This window comes from Solanum lycopersicum, chromosome 5, assembly GCF_036512215.1.
Source record: "Solanum lycopersicum chromosome 5, SLM_r2.1".
Taxonomy (NCBI): Eukaryota; Viridiplantae; Streptophyta; class Magnoliopsida; order Solanales; family Solanaceae; genus Solanum; species Solanum lycopersicum.
The window spans coordinates 65,917,753-65,937,246 of NC_090804.1; the positions used below are offsets into that span (position 1 = coordinate 65,917,753).

Here is a 19,494-nt window from a genome sequence, read left to right on the forward strand (position 1 = left end):
GTGTTTGTGTTGTTTGTACACTGTTATATATAACCATTTTACGATATATTTTTTAGAGTTATTATTTACTCGATATATAAGGAGCAACATGCTTTCTTATATAATTTTGATAATACGTACTTTTTGAATTATGCTTTTCATATTAATCCACACAAGGTTTGTCGTATCAAAATTTTCTTACACTTTTCATATTAATCCACCTAAGATTTGTCGTATCAAAATTTTCTTAATAACGAAGTGATAGCAATATTACATGCATTTTATGATTAGCACATATTGCACACTGAAATAATACTGTTCATCAATCTTAAAGAGTGAAAGGTTAAAAATATACTTTTAAATGTCGATAATTATTTTGAATTTTCTATTTGAATTATTAAGTGTGCAAGCTTTTTATATGACTAGTAATAGAATTAGAATTTCACTATCGAAAATTAAAATATAAAAAAATAGACATAATAAATATATAAAGTGTGATCTTATATATAAAATATACATTTTTTTATAAAAGAAATGGAGATGGTTTTATAAAATGCATAATAACTATATACATAATTCATTTTTTTGGAAAAATAATAATTGTTTATCCAAAAGAAACCAAAATATAAAATTATAAATTAGTAAAAGTAAAAGAGGAAAATAATCCATTAATTAGTCACTTGGTTCGGCAGACCTGTATTACTAATAGATTAATGTAATGTATTTTACTCAATAAACATAGTGCATAAATATTAATTTTTATTTCCAAATAGTCTAATTATTTTAAAGGGTTTACCAGTTGTGAACTTCACAAATTGACATTAAATATAATTTGTACATACTACAAAGTACTAATTGCATTTTTAAAAAAAATATAAAAATAAATTGTTAGTCATTGGACACTGAACCTGCTGGTCATGAGATGGGTACACAACAACTAATTCCTGGATTTAGTTTATAATATAAAAAAATTTAATATAATTAATGTAATTTATGCTGTTATAACTAATTATCTACCTTATTTTTTCAGATAATTAAATTCACTTGTTTGTTCAAAATTTCATTTTCGAAATGATAAAATTAATCTATAAAAATATAAGTTATTTATTAATTCACTAGTTTTATCCTGATTCGTTTAATTCAATTCATTCAAATCGTGATAAAAGAATCAAAAGTTGCAAAACAATAAGGTACCAACTTGCAATTAAATCAAAGCCAAGTTGTATTTTTAATTTTTGATAAATCTTTTATGGGTTTTCTTGCCTCTCATTTATTTTTAATTTCTCCCATAAATATTATATTAAATGTTGTGATCGGCAAAAGAAGAAAATATATTTTCCAAGTTGGTTACCAAGTGGGCAAGGAGGCTTTTATTGAATTTCAATTTGTTTGCCTACTACTATTAGTCAATAAAAAGCATCTAGATATAATTATAATTTCATTATATCTTATATATTATATTTGCCTCTAGATATTCATATATATCTGTTACTTTATTCGTTTTACATTTTGCTATCTTATTATCGTCATAGTTTTCTGCAAATTTGCTTCACAACTTATTTTTAAGATGATTCGTCTATTAAAAACAATTTGTCTATCTCATTAAAGTATGAATAAGATTTATCTATATTTTATTTTTTTTAAATCATATTTATAAAATTATATTAAATATATTATTTAATAAGACGATTTACCAATAGATCCAAATTTAATATTGTGAGAGAAAGAGCTAAACTTAAATAATACTAAAAAAGAGTTTACAATATCGAAAAATGTACTTATTATCTTTTAATTTAATTGTACGTAGATTTTTTTTCTTCTTATTTTATGATATGATTATACATTGAAATGATTGTCTGGTTAGTTTTTTGAAAATGAGTTTTTTTAGGTGCAATCATTTTTATTAAAGTGAAATATTGTGTCTAAACATAATTTAGATTTTCACGTACTATTATTTTTTAGCTTCAACTTTAATTATTATTTTTTCAGATTTCAACATGTCCAAACAAATTCTGACATTTTGTTCATTTGAAAACCCCTAAACATTTAGTTAATCGATTAATTTAATTGGTGATTAATTTGTTTTACATTTAATATCTCTAATCAAATCAAATATTCATGAAAGATGCTATAGCCGGACAGTATATATCTCAAGTTGGAATATATAATTACCATTAGTATTAGTCAAATAGTTGAGATTTTTATTGAAGCACTTTTTATGTCATTGATTCCATCATTTGGACTAATTAATTAAAAAAGGGAGAAGGATCAAAAATATCATTTAATTATTTGAAATAGCTTAAATATACCCTTCAATTATATTTCGACTCAAATATACCTTTTCTCTTAAACTATAGGGTCAAAAATACCTTTTTCATTAACAGGATATGTTAAACGCCACTTGGATGCCATGTCGATACCACATAACATGCCATATAAGGCGATAGAGTTCCACTCATGCCACGTAGAAAATAAACTTACCCCTAATTTCCCTCAATTTTCTCTATTTTCCTTAAAATTTAGAAACGATTTAAAAAGGTGATGAGTCTATATCAAGGTGAACGATAGTTAGATATAAAGGCGGCTTCCCGGCTTAGATGGGAAGGAAGGATTTCTGTTAAAGAATGACAAAAGTCCCACATCGGTGATTAATGAGATGGGTGGATTCTTTATAAGGCTTGGGCAATCCTTCTCCCTTTGAGCTAGTTTTTGGAGTGTGAGTTAGGCCTAAGAACTAATTTTACAATTTCACTTTCTGATCGCTTTTTATGCCATTTTGAAATTTTCAAAAAACACTTTGATCAATTCTGCAATTTCCAATTGACCAAACAAGACTACACTTATCATGAGGCCAGTAGCAAAATGAAATCATATATTTATTGTTGGAATAATAACATTAATTCAAAAATTTGGACCTCCTCGACTAGAAATCACAAAAAGAAATTATATACTATATAGTAGGGGTGTATAAAAATTGAACCGATCAATAAACCGAACCGATAAAATGTTATTGGGTTATTGGGTTTTTAATGGGTTTAGAAAAAATAATTATTGGGTTATTGGGTCGGTTTCGGTTTTTCCTATTGGGTTATTGGGTAAACCGACAACCCAATAAGACGATAGTTATTTACTACTTTACCCTTCCTCAATATTAAATATACATAATTTAATACATAAATAGATTCAATATTAGCTTTTCAGGCTATGTGATTTTTTGGTTAGAAAATTGGTGAAAACTTTGTTGATTATCTGGTGGATCAAGCAACTGTTCAAGATTGTCTCATTGAAATATTTTATTTTAGTTTTAATTCTAGTTCGTAATTGTAAGCGATAGCTTTTGTAAGTTTGTGAATGTTAGTAATTTGATCAACATTCAAAGTTTTCTATTATGTTTTGGCGGTAAGTTGGTAACATGTAATTATAACATACTTACTATTATATATTATTTGATCGACATTTTCTTATTGGGTTAATCGAAACCGAACCGATAACATCAAAAACCGATAAACTGATAAAAAATTTCTTATTGATTTGTTATTGGGTTAGCATATTTTAAAATCAGAAATCGATAAACCGAACCTATTATATGTAAAACCGAACAGAACCGACCGATGCACACCCCTACTATAGTCATTAGGGCAAGTTCTTGAGAAAATTTAAATGCTATATATATATATATATATATTATGCTCTCAAAGTGTTAATTAATTAAGGATAGAAAAGTTTAGCATATAAAAGCTCATTCCAAACATCTTGAAGTCCAGGCAAACACCAATGTATACAATCAGCATAACTAGCAGGTTTTGCTTTTTCTTGTGGACTTAAAGGTCCCATTCTTTCTTTGTAAATTGATGTATGTGCATCTCTTCTTGGCATTGACAATTGAGTTATGTTGAGAAATGTAATTGGCACTTTTGATTTGCTAAATTCTTCTTTAATCACTTGCATTATGCTTTTTCTACTATCTGATCCCCAATAATTTGGATCATCTATCATTTTTGTTTCATTGTAACAACTTCCATTTGGATCTCCTCCCCACTCTTTGCTCCTAATAACAATCCAAAAAAAAAAAAAGTTAAAAAATTGTTAGTAATATTTATAGATTCAAAATTTAGACGTGGTGAGTTCTATAGTTAAATTGTTAGTTCGGTAAATATAAGTTGCTTTGATTCAAATTTTGTGTTTGTGTTAAGAAATTTACTTGATACGTAGAAATAATCTATTTAAAAAGAATCAAGACTTTATAAACTCAAAATTCTGAATTTTAAGTCGTGCGAATGGATATTTCAAACTCTTATCTATATTTATTTTCGCACACTATATATAAGACTCGACTCGTAACGTAGATGGGTGAGTTAAACTAAATTTAATCAAGTTAAAATAAATTAAGTTAATAAACAAACAAATTATTAATCCGTCCGCAAGTTAGTTAGGCCGAGATGAGTTGTGTCAAGATGGGCTTCATAGATCATAACTCAATCCACCTAACTCTTGTTAAACCATAATTTCTTTGGTTTTGTAGTTTATCTATTCGATTTCAATATTCATATTAGAGTCTTTTTTTTTTTTTTTACACAATATTAGAATTGTCTATTAGTATATAAACTTACCATGCATGAGAAGGTGACATGCTTGTAAAAAAAACCCTATTTCTTTTTGGATCCATATTTTTATTTATCCATGTCAATAAATTCTTCATTCCCATACGATAAGCATCACTAGTTGGCACATCTTCAATATCTTTCATATTATCATCATCAAATGTCCCATTCCTAAAAAAAAAACGTAAAATTATGTGTTAAGACATAATTAATAATAAAAAATTTAATAATAAGAATAAAATATTAGTATATAAAAAGTTACAGAATCTTGAATGTACGTCCAGACATCCACCAAATATAAGTATTGAACACCAAAATATCGACTCCTTTCCAATATTTTCCATGTGTATCGATCGAATTTTTTCGAACGATTCGATTGGGTACCGTATGTTTCCAAGGACTATCTGCATTTGATTCTAGTAGAAATGGTGCCCAGTAGAATTCAATTGTTGCATTATAATCCTGGTATATATATAAATACATCCAAGTTAAAAATAAATGTAATTAATAATTAGTAGTGAACCCAAAGTTATTATATTGTAGAATTTCCACATGATGTAATGTGTAGTTTAAGTCAAATTCACACGTGTTAGAAATATTTACGCGATCAGGTTATTTAAAAAGTAATTTTATGCAAAATTATTAATTATGTAAAAATGTATGTATACTATTAGTGTATATATAACGTACCTTTACTGTAAAGATGATCAATGAATCGACTTTATCGAGGGATTTAGCGGAGTTTGGTACGATTTTATGGAGGAGGCAAATCATAGAACTGAATTGTCCTCGATTTAAAGAATCACCAACGAACATCATCCTCTTCCCTCGAAGATTTTCTAGCATCAATGATGCATTAAATCTGCCAAGATTATTATAACATATAGTTTAAATTCACAATAATAATGAGAGACTCATTTAATTTTAGAACAATTATGTGTGAATTTCTAATTTTCTATGGTAAGTATTAATCGGTAAATTCAAAAAGAATACTTGTATAACAAAATTAAGCTACACTAATTGGATGAAAATAATAATTTATAATCTTGAAAATAAAATAGGTTATCTGATCAGTAATATAAAATTTTTTAAACTGGTTGTATTTATCACTTGAAGCTAGGGGAGTCTTACAACAATTAGTAAAGTTATTTTTGTGTGATCTATAGATAACGAGTTCGAGCCGTGGAAGCAACCAAATGCTTGTATAAGCGTAGATTTTCTACATCACTCTTCTTGGTTGCATGCCCTCCCCCAAACCATGCGTGTGAACTCAAAATGCTTTGTATATTGAGCTATCCTCGACGGTATATAGGTAAAGACAATTTGACAATATAAAAAAAAATTCTGGGGGGTCCCGACCCCTACGAGTGAGCAGAAAAGGAAGGAGGAAAGAGGCCCTGGTCAACCGTCATAATTAGTGAACAAGTGTAAGCTTAAATTATGGCATTGTATATCACTTGAAGGGAGTGTAGGAGCAACAATAAAATTGTCTGCTTGTGATCTAGATCACGAATTCGAAATGTGGAAACAAATACTAATGCTTTACGTTAGGTTTAAGTTTTCTACATTACACCTCTTGAGGTGACTCTTTCCTTCTTTCCTAGACCCTACAATATAAACACCAGATGCTTTGTACACTGCGCTGTCCTCGACGGTATATATCATCACTTAAACTCAGTAACTACATAAACCCGAACCTGAACCTTGAACCCTAAACCCTAACTACGTAAAAAAAAAAAAAGTTTACAAACCTGGGAATAAGACAGTCATTAGGTTGCCATCTCCAATAGAGATAATCTTTATCTGGCCTACCATGTTCTTGACAAGTCACTTGAGGAAGTAAATATGGACATTCTGATTCATTATATAAAGGCCTAGTTGTCTCATCCCAAATCCATTTTCCATTGAATAAATTGCATTCTTTTTCACCTTCTCCAATTGCAAATGGTGGCAATGCATCATCCTTGTTCTTCTCTAACACAACAAAAAACAAAGTCAAAACAACTCAAAATCAAGAATCTCCAAGAAAATGGATTTTAATTTATGTACAACGACAATAAAAGATATCACGCATGCATTATCAGTATAATTTAACATGTTATAGCGTATTACATTTTTTTTTATTTTTTTAAAAACACTATTACTATATATTATAGGTGGTCACTTCTACATAGTTATATTTTACTTTACCAAATTTTGGAATAAGGGGCAAATTCTACCTTTAGATTTCCTTTTTTCTATTTAAATCAAATCAAGTTGGAGAGTGTCTAGATTTTTTAATATTTAAATTTCTCGATAAAGAACGATATGACCAATAACGATTCAAATATAATAATAATTGATAATAATATTAATTAGAAGACAAAAAGGAGTTGATAAAACTTACTTGGTGATTTAGGATTTGGCCAAATCAAGTTGGCCAAGGATGTGACTGATGGAGAGGATGGAAGGAGATAGGATGAGTAAGTTATCAAAAATACAACCAAACTTAGCAATAAGAATAGATAATTATAAAAATGAACTTTTTTAAAGATTGGCAAAGAAGGAGCCAATTCCATCTATTAAGGATTTAAAGCCAAAATTCTAAGAGTTATTTTTCGACTCGTGTACGTTAAATATTCTATCTGAGGATCACTACGTTACATCTGATGTTGAAGCTGACACGTTAAGTATCCTGTCTGGGAAGTACATAGTATGTTTGAAGCCTCTATAACACGATTAACACATTACAAATGAAGAGTTTAATAAGATTCATTGTACTTAAACTAGATCATCAACTTACTAAATTAGGTCATAGACAATTTTAATTATATGAATGATATACCTAGCTTTATGTTCGTTGAATTTGTGTTAAATATCAATTTCCATTATGGTGCTATTGCTGCAATTTATTTAAGGTAAGCAATTATCCTAATTAATTTGTTCAAGGATATAATCTTATCATTAATTTTTTTAGAAATTGATAATGAGTGATTAATATGTCTTATCACTCGATAGTCAAGAAATTACGATTGAAGTCATATTTTTTTACAAATGCATACTTAGTATCAATGTTCTAAAAGGATTTTTTTAAGCCTTTGTATTTTTCTCTATTTAATTTATTATTCTCTTTTCGAGTTAATTATTATTATTTTTTAGAATTTTTTTTATATTTGTCAAGTTTTAGATATTGTTCTTGGCTGAAGTATTTGACTATTAGTCATTGAATCATGAATGATTTCCAATTGTAATGAATCAGATGGTAAAATGTTAATTAGCCATTAGAAAATGACGGAGACAGATTCAAATGTTAAAGTTTATGAATTCTTATAATAGCGACCTTAAATAAGTGTTAGGACTTTTAATATAAGCTCTTAAAGATGTTGTTAAATATATCATGTCTGAACAAAAACTATTGATGAATTCTTGTGACTGACATACATACATGTAGATCGGCCCTCGGAGAAGGGGACTTACTCCTCAACACTAGTGTATTTTGGACCTGGTTCGATCAGTTGTATATATGTTCACACATTCACAATTTAAAAACCAATTTAATTTTATCAAAGTCGATTGCCTAAAAATAAGTATATACAAAGGACCATGTCCAAATACACTAGTGTTATGTTTCTTTTTTCAAATTGATTAGCTAAACACAAACTGTGGATCGTCCATAAATTTTTCTTAAGGATAAAAGAGCTTTGTGAATAAAAGTTCATTCCAAGTATCTTGAAGGCCAGGCAAACACCAATGTAAACAATCAGCATAGCTATATGGATTTGCTAGTTGCTCTTGTGTTAATTTACCCCATTGCTTCTTGTAAATTGTTGTGTGTGCTTCTTTTCTATAACTTGAGAGTTGTGTAATATTGAGAAATGAAATTGGCATTTTTGATTTGCCAAATTCTTGTGAAATCACTTGCATTATGCCTTTTCTACAATCTGATCCCCAATAATTTGGATCTTCTATCATTTTTGTTTCATTGTAACAATTTTTATTTGGTTCACCTCCCCAATCAATGCTCCTGAAAAACAAAGAGTGGATATATGTGTTATTTCTCAATGGCAAAATATAAATCTAAAATTCTCAAATGTTAATTTGAAAACATTACATTATTTTTGGGGATTTTAATTTGTAAAATCCCAAATAATGTTGGTGGGATGGGGGTTGGGAATGAGATGTTGGAAAGGGGTGGGGGAAACAATCACCATAAAATGTCATTTAAAAAACTCGTTTTTTCCTATTTTCACAAAAAAAAAAGTTATTTTTTAGATTTTCTTTACGAGCTTATTTTTTTAAAAGATATTTTTTTAAAAAAATTGAATAGATCAAACATAAGAAAATTTCAAAAACATATTTTTAAATATACTTTCCTCTATATCAAACGCACGAGGACAAAGGATTAAAATATGGGGAATCGAATATCTTTTTTAATTTTTAAGGAGGGACACTTACCTTCTTGTATGACTCGAAAATTTTAGTTGATGGTGAAGGTGCTTAACCACTTGAGAAAACCTCGTCATTTTCTTAAAGTAGAATTCATATGCAAACACAACAATTTTGAAATTCTATTTTTCCAACTTCATATATTCTTGTTTATATTTTGAACAAATATTGTCCAAATGCCAATTTCTTTTCTTTTTGTTAATTTGATATTGTTAAAATAAAATATGTACCCATATAGCAAGATAAGGAGATAGAATGTATTTTTTAAAAAAAAAAAGTAATGGGAGGGATAAAATTTTATTGTTTTTACTCACCTTTCATGAGAAGGTGACATGCTAGAAAAGAAAACTCTAGTTTTCTTTGGATCCATATTCTTTTTAATCCATCTCAACAAACTCTTCATTGCCATCCTATATGCTTCCTCTGTGGATACCTCCACTATATCTTTCACTTTATCATCAAAAGACCCTTGCCTACAAGCAATCAAAAATCTAGAATTTAGACGTTGTAAATTCTGAATTGAAATAATTTAAATATTTGAAATAATATCATAGCCCAAAACGCGAAGCATTTCCAATCACGTGACCTTGTGATTGGATTCAAGGGCGGAGCTATAGGTTATATATAGATGTTGAATCTCTTTAACTTTTTTCTGTTTTAGTATTATCTTAGTAAAAATTCTGACTCTGTCACTGAGAAAAAGTATTGAATATTATAACAAACAAGAAGAAAGAGTCAAGAAAATTACAAAATATTAAATTTGAAACCAGTTCTCCACCAAATGTAAGTATTGAACACAATTATATCAGCCCCTTTCCAATATTTTCCATGTGTGTTTATTGAATCTTTTCGAACAACTCTTTCTTCAATCCTATGTTTTCCTGGATTATCAGAATTTGATTCAAGTAGAAATGGTGCCCAATAAAACTCAATTGTTGCATTGTAATCCTGGAAAAAAAAAATTACTCAAATATATAAGCTAACTTTATATATTTGTAATATAAAATCAATGTTACTCATAGTTATTATCTCAGAAAGACATGCGTTTCTTCGTGATTCAAATTTTGTCAACAAACAAAAAGTGACTTTCTCAGACAGTAACTATTAGTTGAGTGACCATCTGAGAATTCAACTTCAGGATAGAGTGATATATAGTCTATCTCGTGTTTTCACTCGTGATTGGCTAGAGGACGACCAAAGAAGTATTTGAACAAAGCTATTGATATAGGAAATTAAACAAGACTTATGTAAACAATAAAGGGGCAAATAGAGGAAATATACAAACCATTATGCAAGTCAATGATGTTTTAGTTCATCTCCAATGCAACAATAGTGAATCCAAAATGAAGGATATTTCGTGGTTTTGTTCAATATCATGGAGAGTCATTAGTTGTATGTTAGTGTTAAAGTACGCGAGAGAACGTTTGAACAAGCCGTGGAGTATGTTTGGAAGCCTACTTATGACTTAACATGCTCGCGAATAGGACATTCATGTCAATTTGTTGTAGAAGTAAAGCGAACACATAAGGAGAACAGAGAAAAACATGAGAATTGAAGGATAAGGTAAACCAAATCAATGTGGATGAAAGCTCAACTAAAGACGATGAATTAGTAATGATGCAAGACGAAGCTCAACTAGAAAGGAGAAGGTTCGAGGCATTAACATTGTACCTAATAACTACAAGAATGGTGTTACAATAACAAATAAACATGAACAAGAATTACTCAATCAACCAACACCAATAATGTAGAAATGATCAACATTTTTGTTCCTCTGATAAGAGAATTGTCAGGTGTGCAAACAAAGTCCCACATTGATAGCTGAAAAGACTGGGAAGATACATATAAGTTGTATGATCTCTTAATAGTGTGAGGTCTTTAGGGAAAAACCGTGCAGGCTTGGCCCAAAGCAGATAATATCACACCATGTTATAAGTATTTGCGGGCTGGTTGAGCCCAATAAGAATTGAACAAAGAAACGGAAGGTCTAAAAATACAGGGCGGGAATTCTTCAAGTTAACAACAATGTACAAGCTAGCTATATATAGCTATATTGCTCAGACTCATTTGATAGAGATGATTACCTTAATGTTGAAAACGTCGAAACTACCAACAGTGTTCATGGATTTAGCATTCTCAGGAATGATTCTATGGACAAGACAAACCATAGAAATATATTGTCCTCTGTTTACAGAATCGCCCACGAATAACATCCTCTTCCCTCGAAGTGTTTCCAACATTAATGTCGCGTTGAAACTATCATATTAAGAAGAAAAAGAGGTATAAAATGTGCAAAAAAAAAAAACAAGTACAATAACAATATCTCTTATAATAAGTTACCAATTAATGAAGTTTACTAGTGTAAACAATCAAGCAGAGTACTTTAAACACAAGTGAAAGACATTGAAACAATATCTATCATTTTGACTCTCGAAATGTGAAAAAGGTCATATAATATAATATGTTTTGCATAGAGTTCGTTTGACCTATCATTTTGACTCTCGAAATATGAAAAAGGTCATATAATATAATATGTCATGCATAGAGTTCGTTTGACTTATATTCATTGACAGTATAAAAGAATTTTTACCTCGGAAGAGAGCACTCATGAGGTTGCCATCTCCAATGTTGATAGTCTTTATCTGGCCTTCCATGTTCTTGACAAGTCAATTGTGGTTGTATAAAAGGACACTCTGATTCTTCATATAAAGGTCTTTTCTCATCCCAAATCCATTTTCCATTGAACACATTGCATCCTTCCTTTGTTTCTCCTATAGCAAATGGTAATTTCTCTTTGCTCTTTTCTATCAATAGAATTTCGTAAAATACAATTAATCAGTAGTGAAATCAGAAATTTCGTTAAAACTGACACCATATGAATAGGTCCCCCCCCACACACCCCTCAAGAAAAGCAATACATGACTAATAGTGATTCGAATGTATATAATATATTTGATAATACAATAACATACTAAGTAAAATCAGACAAGTTACTTTAGAAAGGATAAAATTATGTATACAGATCTACTCTTATCTTTGTAGGATATAAAAATTATTTTCGATAGATCGATATATATGATAATACCAAGAGAAAAAAAAAGTGTTGATCAAACTTACTTGCAAATTTTGGATTTGGCCAAATCAAATTGGCTAAGGATGTGACTGATGAAGAAGATGGAAGTACATGGGATGAGTAAGTAATCAAAAATACAACCAAACTTAGTAATAAAAAAAGATAATTATAAATACTAGTTTTTCTAATGATGAGTAAAGGAGGAGGCAGTTCCATCTTTTTATTTTTTTTATTTTTTTGAAATATGCCTAAGTGACAAAAAAAAAAAAAGCTAAAGGTTTGAAGTTAAACAAAAGGGTAATTTTTATATATATTTTCTTGGCTTTATGTAGAATCCTCTAGCATGATTAACATAATGAAAAATTAGAGATTAATCAGATTCATTGTTTTTTAATTAAGGTTAAATCATCTCTCTCTCTTTTTCTAAACAAGTTAGGCAATAAATATCAATAATAATTATTAATGTGTCTACAAAAGCTCTGTGTTCATTGAATTTGGGACAAACTATATTTCCATTTTTGTGTGTTTTTTCCTACAATTAATTTAATTTAGGCAAGTAGATATGGTGTGTCTTTATTTAATTTGCTTTAAGATTTTGTTATTATTTTTATTTCATAGTCAAAATTACAATTGAAACCTTAGTACTATGACTTTCAATAAGTTATTGTTTTATGAAAGTCTAAACTTATTTTGACTTTTAACTTGTGTCTCACATGATTATTATTGAAGTCTTGGATAAGATAGTGAAGAAGCTTATTATCGTGAGCATTGATTTTAATATTAATAAATAAAATTATATTTATCTATTTTACATGCAAGATGATTATGTATTTTTTTGTTCTTTCCGTATAATTTAATAATCACATTTTATTATTTATAATACCTTTTTTATAAAGGAAAATTGTATATAATAATAAATTATTAATTCAAATTAAATGTTATAAACATAGTTTGATTTAATTGTATCACATAGCAAACTATTGTTATTTCGTCTCTCTCCTGGTGAATCTTGCTTGCCACTTTTATTCTCGTTGATAGTTTTCCTCGCCTCTCTCTCTTTTATACAAATACAAATGTATAAAATGCGTTTGTGTTTGTATAAAACGAGAAAAAAATGTATATATACATATATTTTCTCTCCCTTCTCCTAGATCTTGCTCGACACGCTCACTCGTCTCTCTTACTTTATACAAACACAAATATATACATTGTGTTTGTATAAAGTGAGAGAAAATTGTATATACAAATACAAATGCATATATTTTCGTCCTATACACTTATGATTAAAGATGATCTTTCCCTACCTAGTTTTCTTTTGTTTTTCTCTCTTTGTCGCTTTATACAAACACAGATTATAAAATGATCTATTGTATATGTATACCAAAACAAAAACAAATTATACAACTGCTCTCTTTTGTATATTTACAGCGAAATATACATATTTATATTTGCTATGAAGCGCAATAATGCAAACTATAACGTATAGCATACAAATATGATTTTTACGATTGCTATAAGTGAAAGTTGCTCTTTTTGCAATAATAAATAATAATAATACACCATATCTATCAAAATATCAGTCATAAAAAGAACAGAGTACTACAAATACAATACAATACTATACAATCTTCCTTTAACAAGATTAGGGTACATTTATCCATTGAGCACTTCAATTAGATTAAGAAAAAAAATACCTTGCATCTAATTTTGAGTAAAAATATTGAAACAAATGGCTTCAATCATCCATAAATTTTTCTAAGGATAAAAAAGCTTTGTGAATAAAAGTTCATTCCAAGTATCTTGAAGGCCAGGCAAACACCAATGAACACAATCAGCATAGCTAAATGGATTTGCTAGTTGCTCTTGTGTTAATTTATTCCATTGCTTCTTGTAAATTGTTGTGTGTGCATCTTTTCTATAACTTGAGAGTTGTGTGATATTGAGAAATGTAATTGGCACTTTTGATTTGCCAAATTCTTCTTTAATCACTTGCATTATGCTTTTTCTACTATCTGATCCCCAATAATTTGGATCATCTATCATTTTTGTTTCATTGTAACAATTCTTATTTGGTTCACCTCCCCATTCTATGCTCCTGAAAAAAAAAGGCTCAATATCCCATCGAATTTTGAGAACGAACTCGATTTATGCCATTTGTTAAAAAGTTAGCTCATTTATGTCATTCTCCTTTGAAAAAAGGTTTATCCATGTCATTATTTGTTAACTGAAAAAAACAATATTGATTTTGCAAAAGCACTTGTTACACGTGGTCAATTCTGATTCCGTCACGTCATTAATTTTTTTTAAAAAAGTTAAAGCAAAAAGGCTCAAATATGCCATCAAACTTTGTTGAAAAGATCATCTATGTCATCTGTTAAAAAGTTTGGCTCATTTATGTCATTTCAGTTAACATATAATGGTATGGGTGAGTCTTTTTCTCAAAGCAAAATAGCATAGATGAACCAAACTTTTAACAAATAACATAAATGAGTTTTTTTCAAAGTTTGATATCATATTTGAGCCTTTTCCGTAAAAAAATGATTCTCCTACTTATTTATTTTTAGGATATAATGCAAAAGTACCCCCTCAACTTATACCCGAAATTTCAGAGACACACTTATACGATACTAAGGTTCTATTACTCCCTGAACTTATTTTATAAATAATTTCAACCCCTTTTCGGCCTACGTGACACTATCTTGTGGGTCCAACGTGTGTTGACATTTTTTTTTCAAATTAGTGTCTCGTAGGCCGAAAAGGAATAGAAAATTATTTATATAATAAGTTCAGGAAGGTAATAGGACCTTAGTATAGTATAAGTATATCTCTGAGATTTCAGACATAGATTGAGGGGATACTTATACATTTTTCCTTTATTTTTCAATGGGAAATGCAATGTCAAAATTATCAAAATGTTGTTTGGAATTTTTTTATTTTTTTTACTAAATGTAGAATAATGTGATTGTTTTACTCACTTTTCATGAGAAGGTGACATGCTAGTGAAGAAGACTCTAGTTTTGTTTGAATCCATATTCCTTTTAATCCATCTCAACATACTCTTTATTGCCATCCCATATGCCTCTTCTGTGGATACCTCTACTATATCTTTCACTTCATCATCAAAAGACCCTTGCCTGCATCAATTTTCATTTTATATAATTTATGTACTTCAAAAAAAATATTAAATAACAGAGATAATCTAGAATTTAGACGTTGTAAATTTTGAAAAGTACTTTTAATTGGTGACCCCGTGGTCCGAACCACGGGCCAAAGCTAGGGGAGCATGCATAAGGAGGTTCATCCAAATCCGTTTGTCAGAAAATTACCATACATATAAGCTTAAAATTATTTTTGATATGTATAGTTAAATCTCTCTATAAAAAACCTCTCTAGACCTATTGTTGATAATCTTAGAGATTCTATTTTTATAGGAATGGTTATTATATTACCAAAAGGGAAGATAATTATTATAAAGAGATAATTTTATAAAATGAACAAAAAATACATATTCTTATGAAGATGGTTGTTGCTATTATAACATAAAAATCAATTTGAGAAAAACTTCTTTCTTTTATAGAGGTAATGTTAGGTAAGAATGTTGTTATAGAGAGGTATATATAATTGTATTTTAAATTTTTATAGTGAATATACTGACTTAACCACGACGAAAAACAATAAAATAAAGTAATAGCAAAAGGGTGAAGGAAATTACAAAATATTAAAATGAGGCCCCCTCATCCACCAAAGATAAGTATTGAAGATAATTATATTAGCCCTTTTCCAATATTTTCCATGTGCATTAATTGAACCTTTTCTAACAACTCTTTCTTCAATCCTATGTTTTACTGCATCATCAGAATTTGATTCCAGCAAAAATGGTGCCCAATAAAACTCAATTGTTGCATTATAATCCTAAAAAAAAAATACTCAAATTTAAGTCAAGTTATATATTTTGTAACAAAATTATAATGTCTTAAGTTCAAATTTTTGCTAGAGATAGATCACCTTAATCGTAAAAACGTCGAAATTACCAATAGTTTTCATGGATTTAGCATTCTCAGGAATGAGTCTATGGACAAGACAAACCATAGAAACATATTGTCCTCTGTTTAAGGAATCGCCAACGAATAACATCCTCTTTCCTCGAAGTGTTTCCAATATTAATGTCGCGTTGAAACTGTCATGTCACATAAGCAAAAGGTGTTATAGTGTCAATAAACATCAAAAGTTAGTTGTTAAGTTCAATATTTTAGTTGTGGTTATAATAACATGGGGTAATGTGTGTTTTCACTCTTTATTCTAAGTTAAAAGTGTATGTGTGTGAATAAAAGGGGTATAAAATTAATCAAACGCTAGAGCTCATACTTGTTGAAATTTCTAACATGACGTATATGTTTCGCGTAAAAAATATTGTATTCCATTAAACTTGTAGCGCAATAACTACATTTGCCATTGGACTAATGGACTCGTGATATAATTCGTTATGCATAGAGTTTTTTTTATTTATATACACTGACAGTATAAAAAAATGTTACCTCGGAAGAGAGCAATCATGAGGTTGCCATCTCCAATGTTGATAGTTTCTATCTGGCCTTCCATGTTCTTGACAAGTCAATTGTGGTTGTATATAAGGACACTCTGATTCTTCATATAAAGGCCTTTTCTCATCCCAAACCCATTTGCCATTGAACACATTGCATCCTTCTTTTGTCTCTCCTATGGCAAATGCTAACTTCTTGTTCTTTTCTACCAATAGAAAAGAAAATTCAAAAGATATAGTTAATCAGCAGTGAAATCAGAAATTTCGTTAAACAGATTCAAGATTTGATGTAATTATAAGTTACAACTATTTATAAGAAGTAAATTTTGACATAAATACATAATATTATTTTCTATAATACACAAGAATTTTTAACGCACCACGACTTTGAACTAGTTAATTATATAGTTGCAATATGATAATATGTGTTAGACGCATGTCACGAGTTTGAGTCTTACTACATATAAAAGTGGATGATTTACAAGAATGACCTTGGAGGTGAGTGATCTTGAACTTTTTACATCGATGGCTTCATGGACATAATTTCAAGTTTAACAAGTTGACTTTTGACCTTGAAGAACGTTTTTGGAGTAAGCTGAGTCAAAAGTCCAAGACCACAAATTTTCAAGATTATTGAGTATAATTTCCACTAAAAAAAATTAACTATAGAAGGGTAAAAGGGTGGAGGCCTATTCTCCATAGCAACACTCTCAAAATAATACACATCATCGATGAAGGGTGTTTAGCTGATCACCCTTCAATCTATATAGCTATATTATTGCGGCTATACTCATGATGAACCTACCGACTCTAGATTATTGTGATTATACTCATACTGAACCACCACCTCTAGATCCTAGATTTAACTCTTACCTCAATATGGGAGAATAAATTGAAGTTTAGTATGAGAGGATTTGATTTTTTGTTGTGATTAGTTTTGTTATGTTCTCATGTTTGGACCAAACAAACAAAAATTTTACAAAAAAGCCAAAAATAAAATAAAATATTTTTTCTTTAGACAAACTTATATGATAAACTCCACCCAAAAGGAAAAAAGTGCAAATTAATTAGAAGTACTCACTAATATTACTTGAGATGGAATTTTGTTGTTGGCTGGAATTTCTTGGATCAAGCTGGCTAAAAACGCAATTGAATTTTTCACTATATAGAATAATGATAAGAACAATAAAAGGTAATAATATAAAGAGGAAATAAGAAATACGAATTTTTCTGAGAAAATAAGAGGAAAAATAAAATGAAGATGAAGGTGGCTTCATTTTTTTTGGTAATTTTTGTTTTTTTGAAACCTTTTGTAGCTACATCTTTTTCTTTTTTTCTGTTTTTTATTTTTTTTGGTTAGGTAGTGAGAGTCATCTATTCAGACTGTGCAGTGTGAATACAGGTAAACTATAGGTTACCTATAGAAAGAGTTGAAGAAAATAATTATTTCTATTTTCAGCTAATTGAATTATTAATTTTTTTGGAATTATTTGTTGGTATTCTTGTTGGTAGTTACTATTACTTATCATCTTATTATTATTATTATTGTTATATTAGGCTTGAAGAAAATGACTTTGTATTAATTGAGAGGTTATTAATGGATAAAGGGATTTAGGTCCCATCGGTTTCTGTTTTTATTAAAATTAACATGTCTAGATCTTAAGATGTGTATTAAGATTAAGTCGTGTTTGAAATATAACGATAACATCTTAATTATGCCTAGAGGTTCACTTTATATGGAAGCGATCAAACAACAGTAACATACTCAATATATTCTTATAAGTGCGGTGCGAAAAAAATGAAATGTACGTTAATTTCATTCTTAATTAGATAGAGAAATCATTTCCGATAGATACGTATATCTCTAATAATGAGTAATGTGTACTATAGTGGTTGTGGTCAATCCAAATATATACGTGTGTGTTTCTTAAAAACAAAACAACACCAATAGCTTTCTTGATTTGCTTTTCTTAAAATGATGGTCAAAATAATGTCAATTTTTAATGGTAGAACTCATACAGGATCTCCAAAAGGCAATGATCTCCCTTGGCTTCTAAGTGAAGGGTGGTCATGATATGATCTGATATAATTGTTTTCACATTTTATATATTTGAAAAGTACTTACTTAAATATTTAATATTCACGCGTAAGGATTACTGAAAATTATATAAAAAGTTCAAATATCATTCTCATAACTGATGTCGAACTTGTAACATCCTGTGGCACAAGCAAAATTGGGTATATGGACCAGGAATATAACATAAGAATTCAACATCGGGTAAATCAAGAATTAGAATGAATTTGACTTTAATATCATTATAAGAAATGAATCTTTAACCTGACTCAAATCCAAAAGTTAGTATATTTCTATTGCAAATATCAGTGCATAAAGTAAACCGGACTCATGCTGAAATATCTCACGTTGGAGATAAAATACTCTCTATCAAAAACAACTCTATTCCGACACTCAACCCCAAGATATCTAGTAAAAGACAAGAGGAATACCTACGACTCCACCACAATGGTAACTCAATTATCACAGTACCAACTGTGACTTATTTAAAGGGCTGAGTTGGACTGTGATTTGAGATTTTTGGTAACATTTCAACTTCATTTTTAGTTTACATTTGTTTGATACCAACTCCCCACCTACCCTAATATTTACATGGAGTAGGTTATTCCCATTGACATAAGATTTAGGATCTCAAATATAATTAGCAAAAAGATTTGTATTTTTTACATGATTATTTCATTTTCGCTACTATTTTAAAGAGCTTTTTTTTTATTATTTTTATAACAACTCATGGTTGTAAATGCTTGTCATTCCCTGAAATTTAGAGTTGATGTTGTCTTAACATCCATACAAGAAACTATTG

General features: G+C 29.2%; 2 protein-coding genes across 2 annotated transcripts; both read right to left on the minus strand.

The window, feature by feature from the left end:
• Positions 1-7,926: 7,926 nt before the first annotated feature.
• LOC101251781 (protein trichome birefringence-like 33) lies at positions 7,927-12,351 on the minus strand. Its single transcript, XM_004240182.5, has 6 exons — positions 12,123-12,351; positions 11,596-11,809; positions 11,090-11,261; positions 9,754-9,953; positions 9,320-9,478; positions 7,927-8,583 (listed from the first exon to the last, which is right to left on the minus strand). Exons 1-6 carry the CDS (start codon positions 12,292-12,294, stop codon positions 8,244-8,246), a joined length of 1,257 nt encoding a protein of 418 aa, XP_004240230.1. The 5' UTR covers positions 12,295-12,351; the 3' UTR covers positions 7,927-8,243.
• A 1,257-nt stretch (positions 12,352-13,608) lies between these two features.
• Positions 13,609-18,024, minus strand: LOC101261121 (protein trichome birefringence-like 33). Its single transcript, XM_004239906.5, has 6 exons — positions 17,700-18,024; positions 16,614-16,824; positions 16,084-16,255; positions 15,791-15,990; positions 15,054-15,212; positions 13,609-14,173 (listed from the first exon to the last, which is right to left on the minus strand). Exons 1-6 carry the CDS (start codon positions 17,893-17,895, stop codon positions 13,834-13,836), a joined length of 1,278 nt encoding a protein of 425 aa, XP_004239954.1. The 5' UTR covers positions 17,896-18,024; the 3' UTR covers positions 13,609-13,833.
• Positions 18,025-19,494: the final 1,470 nt, after the last annotated feature.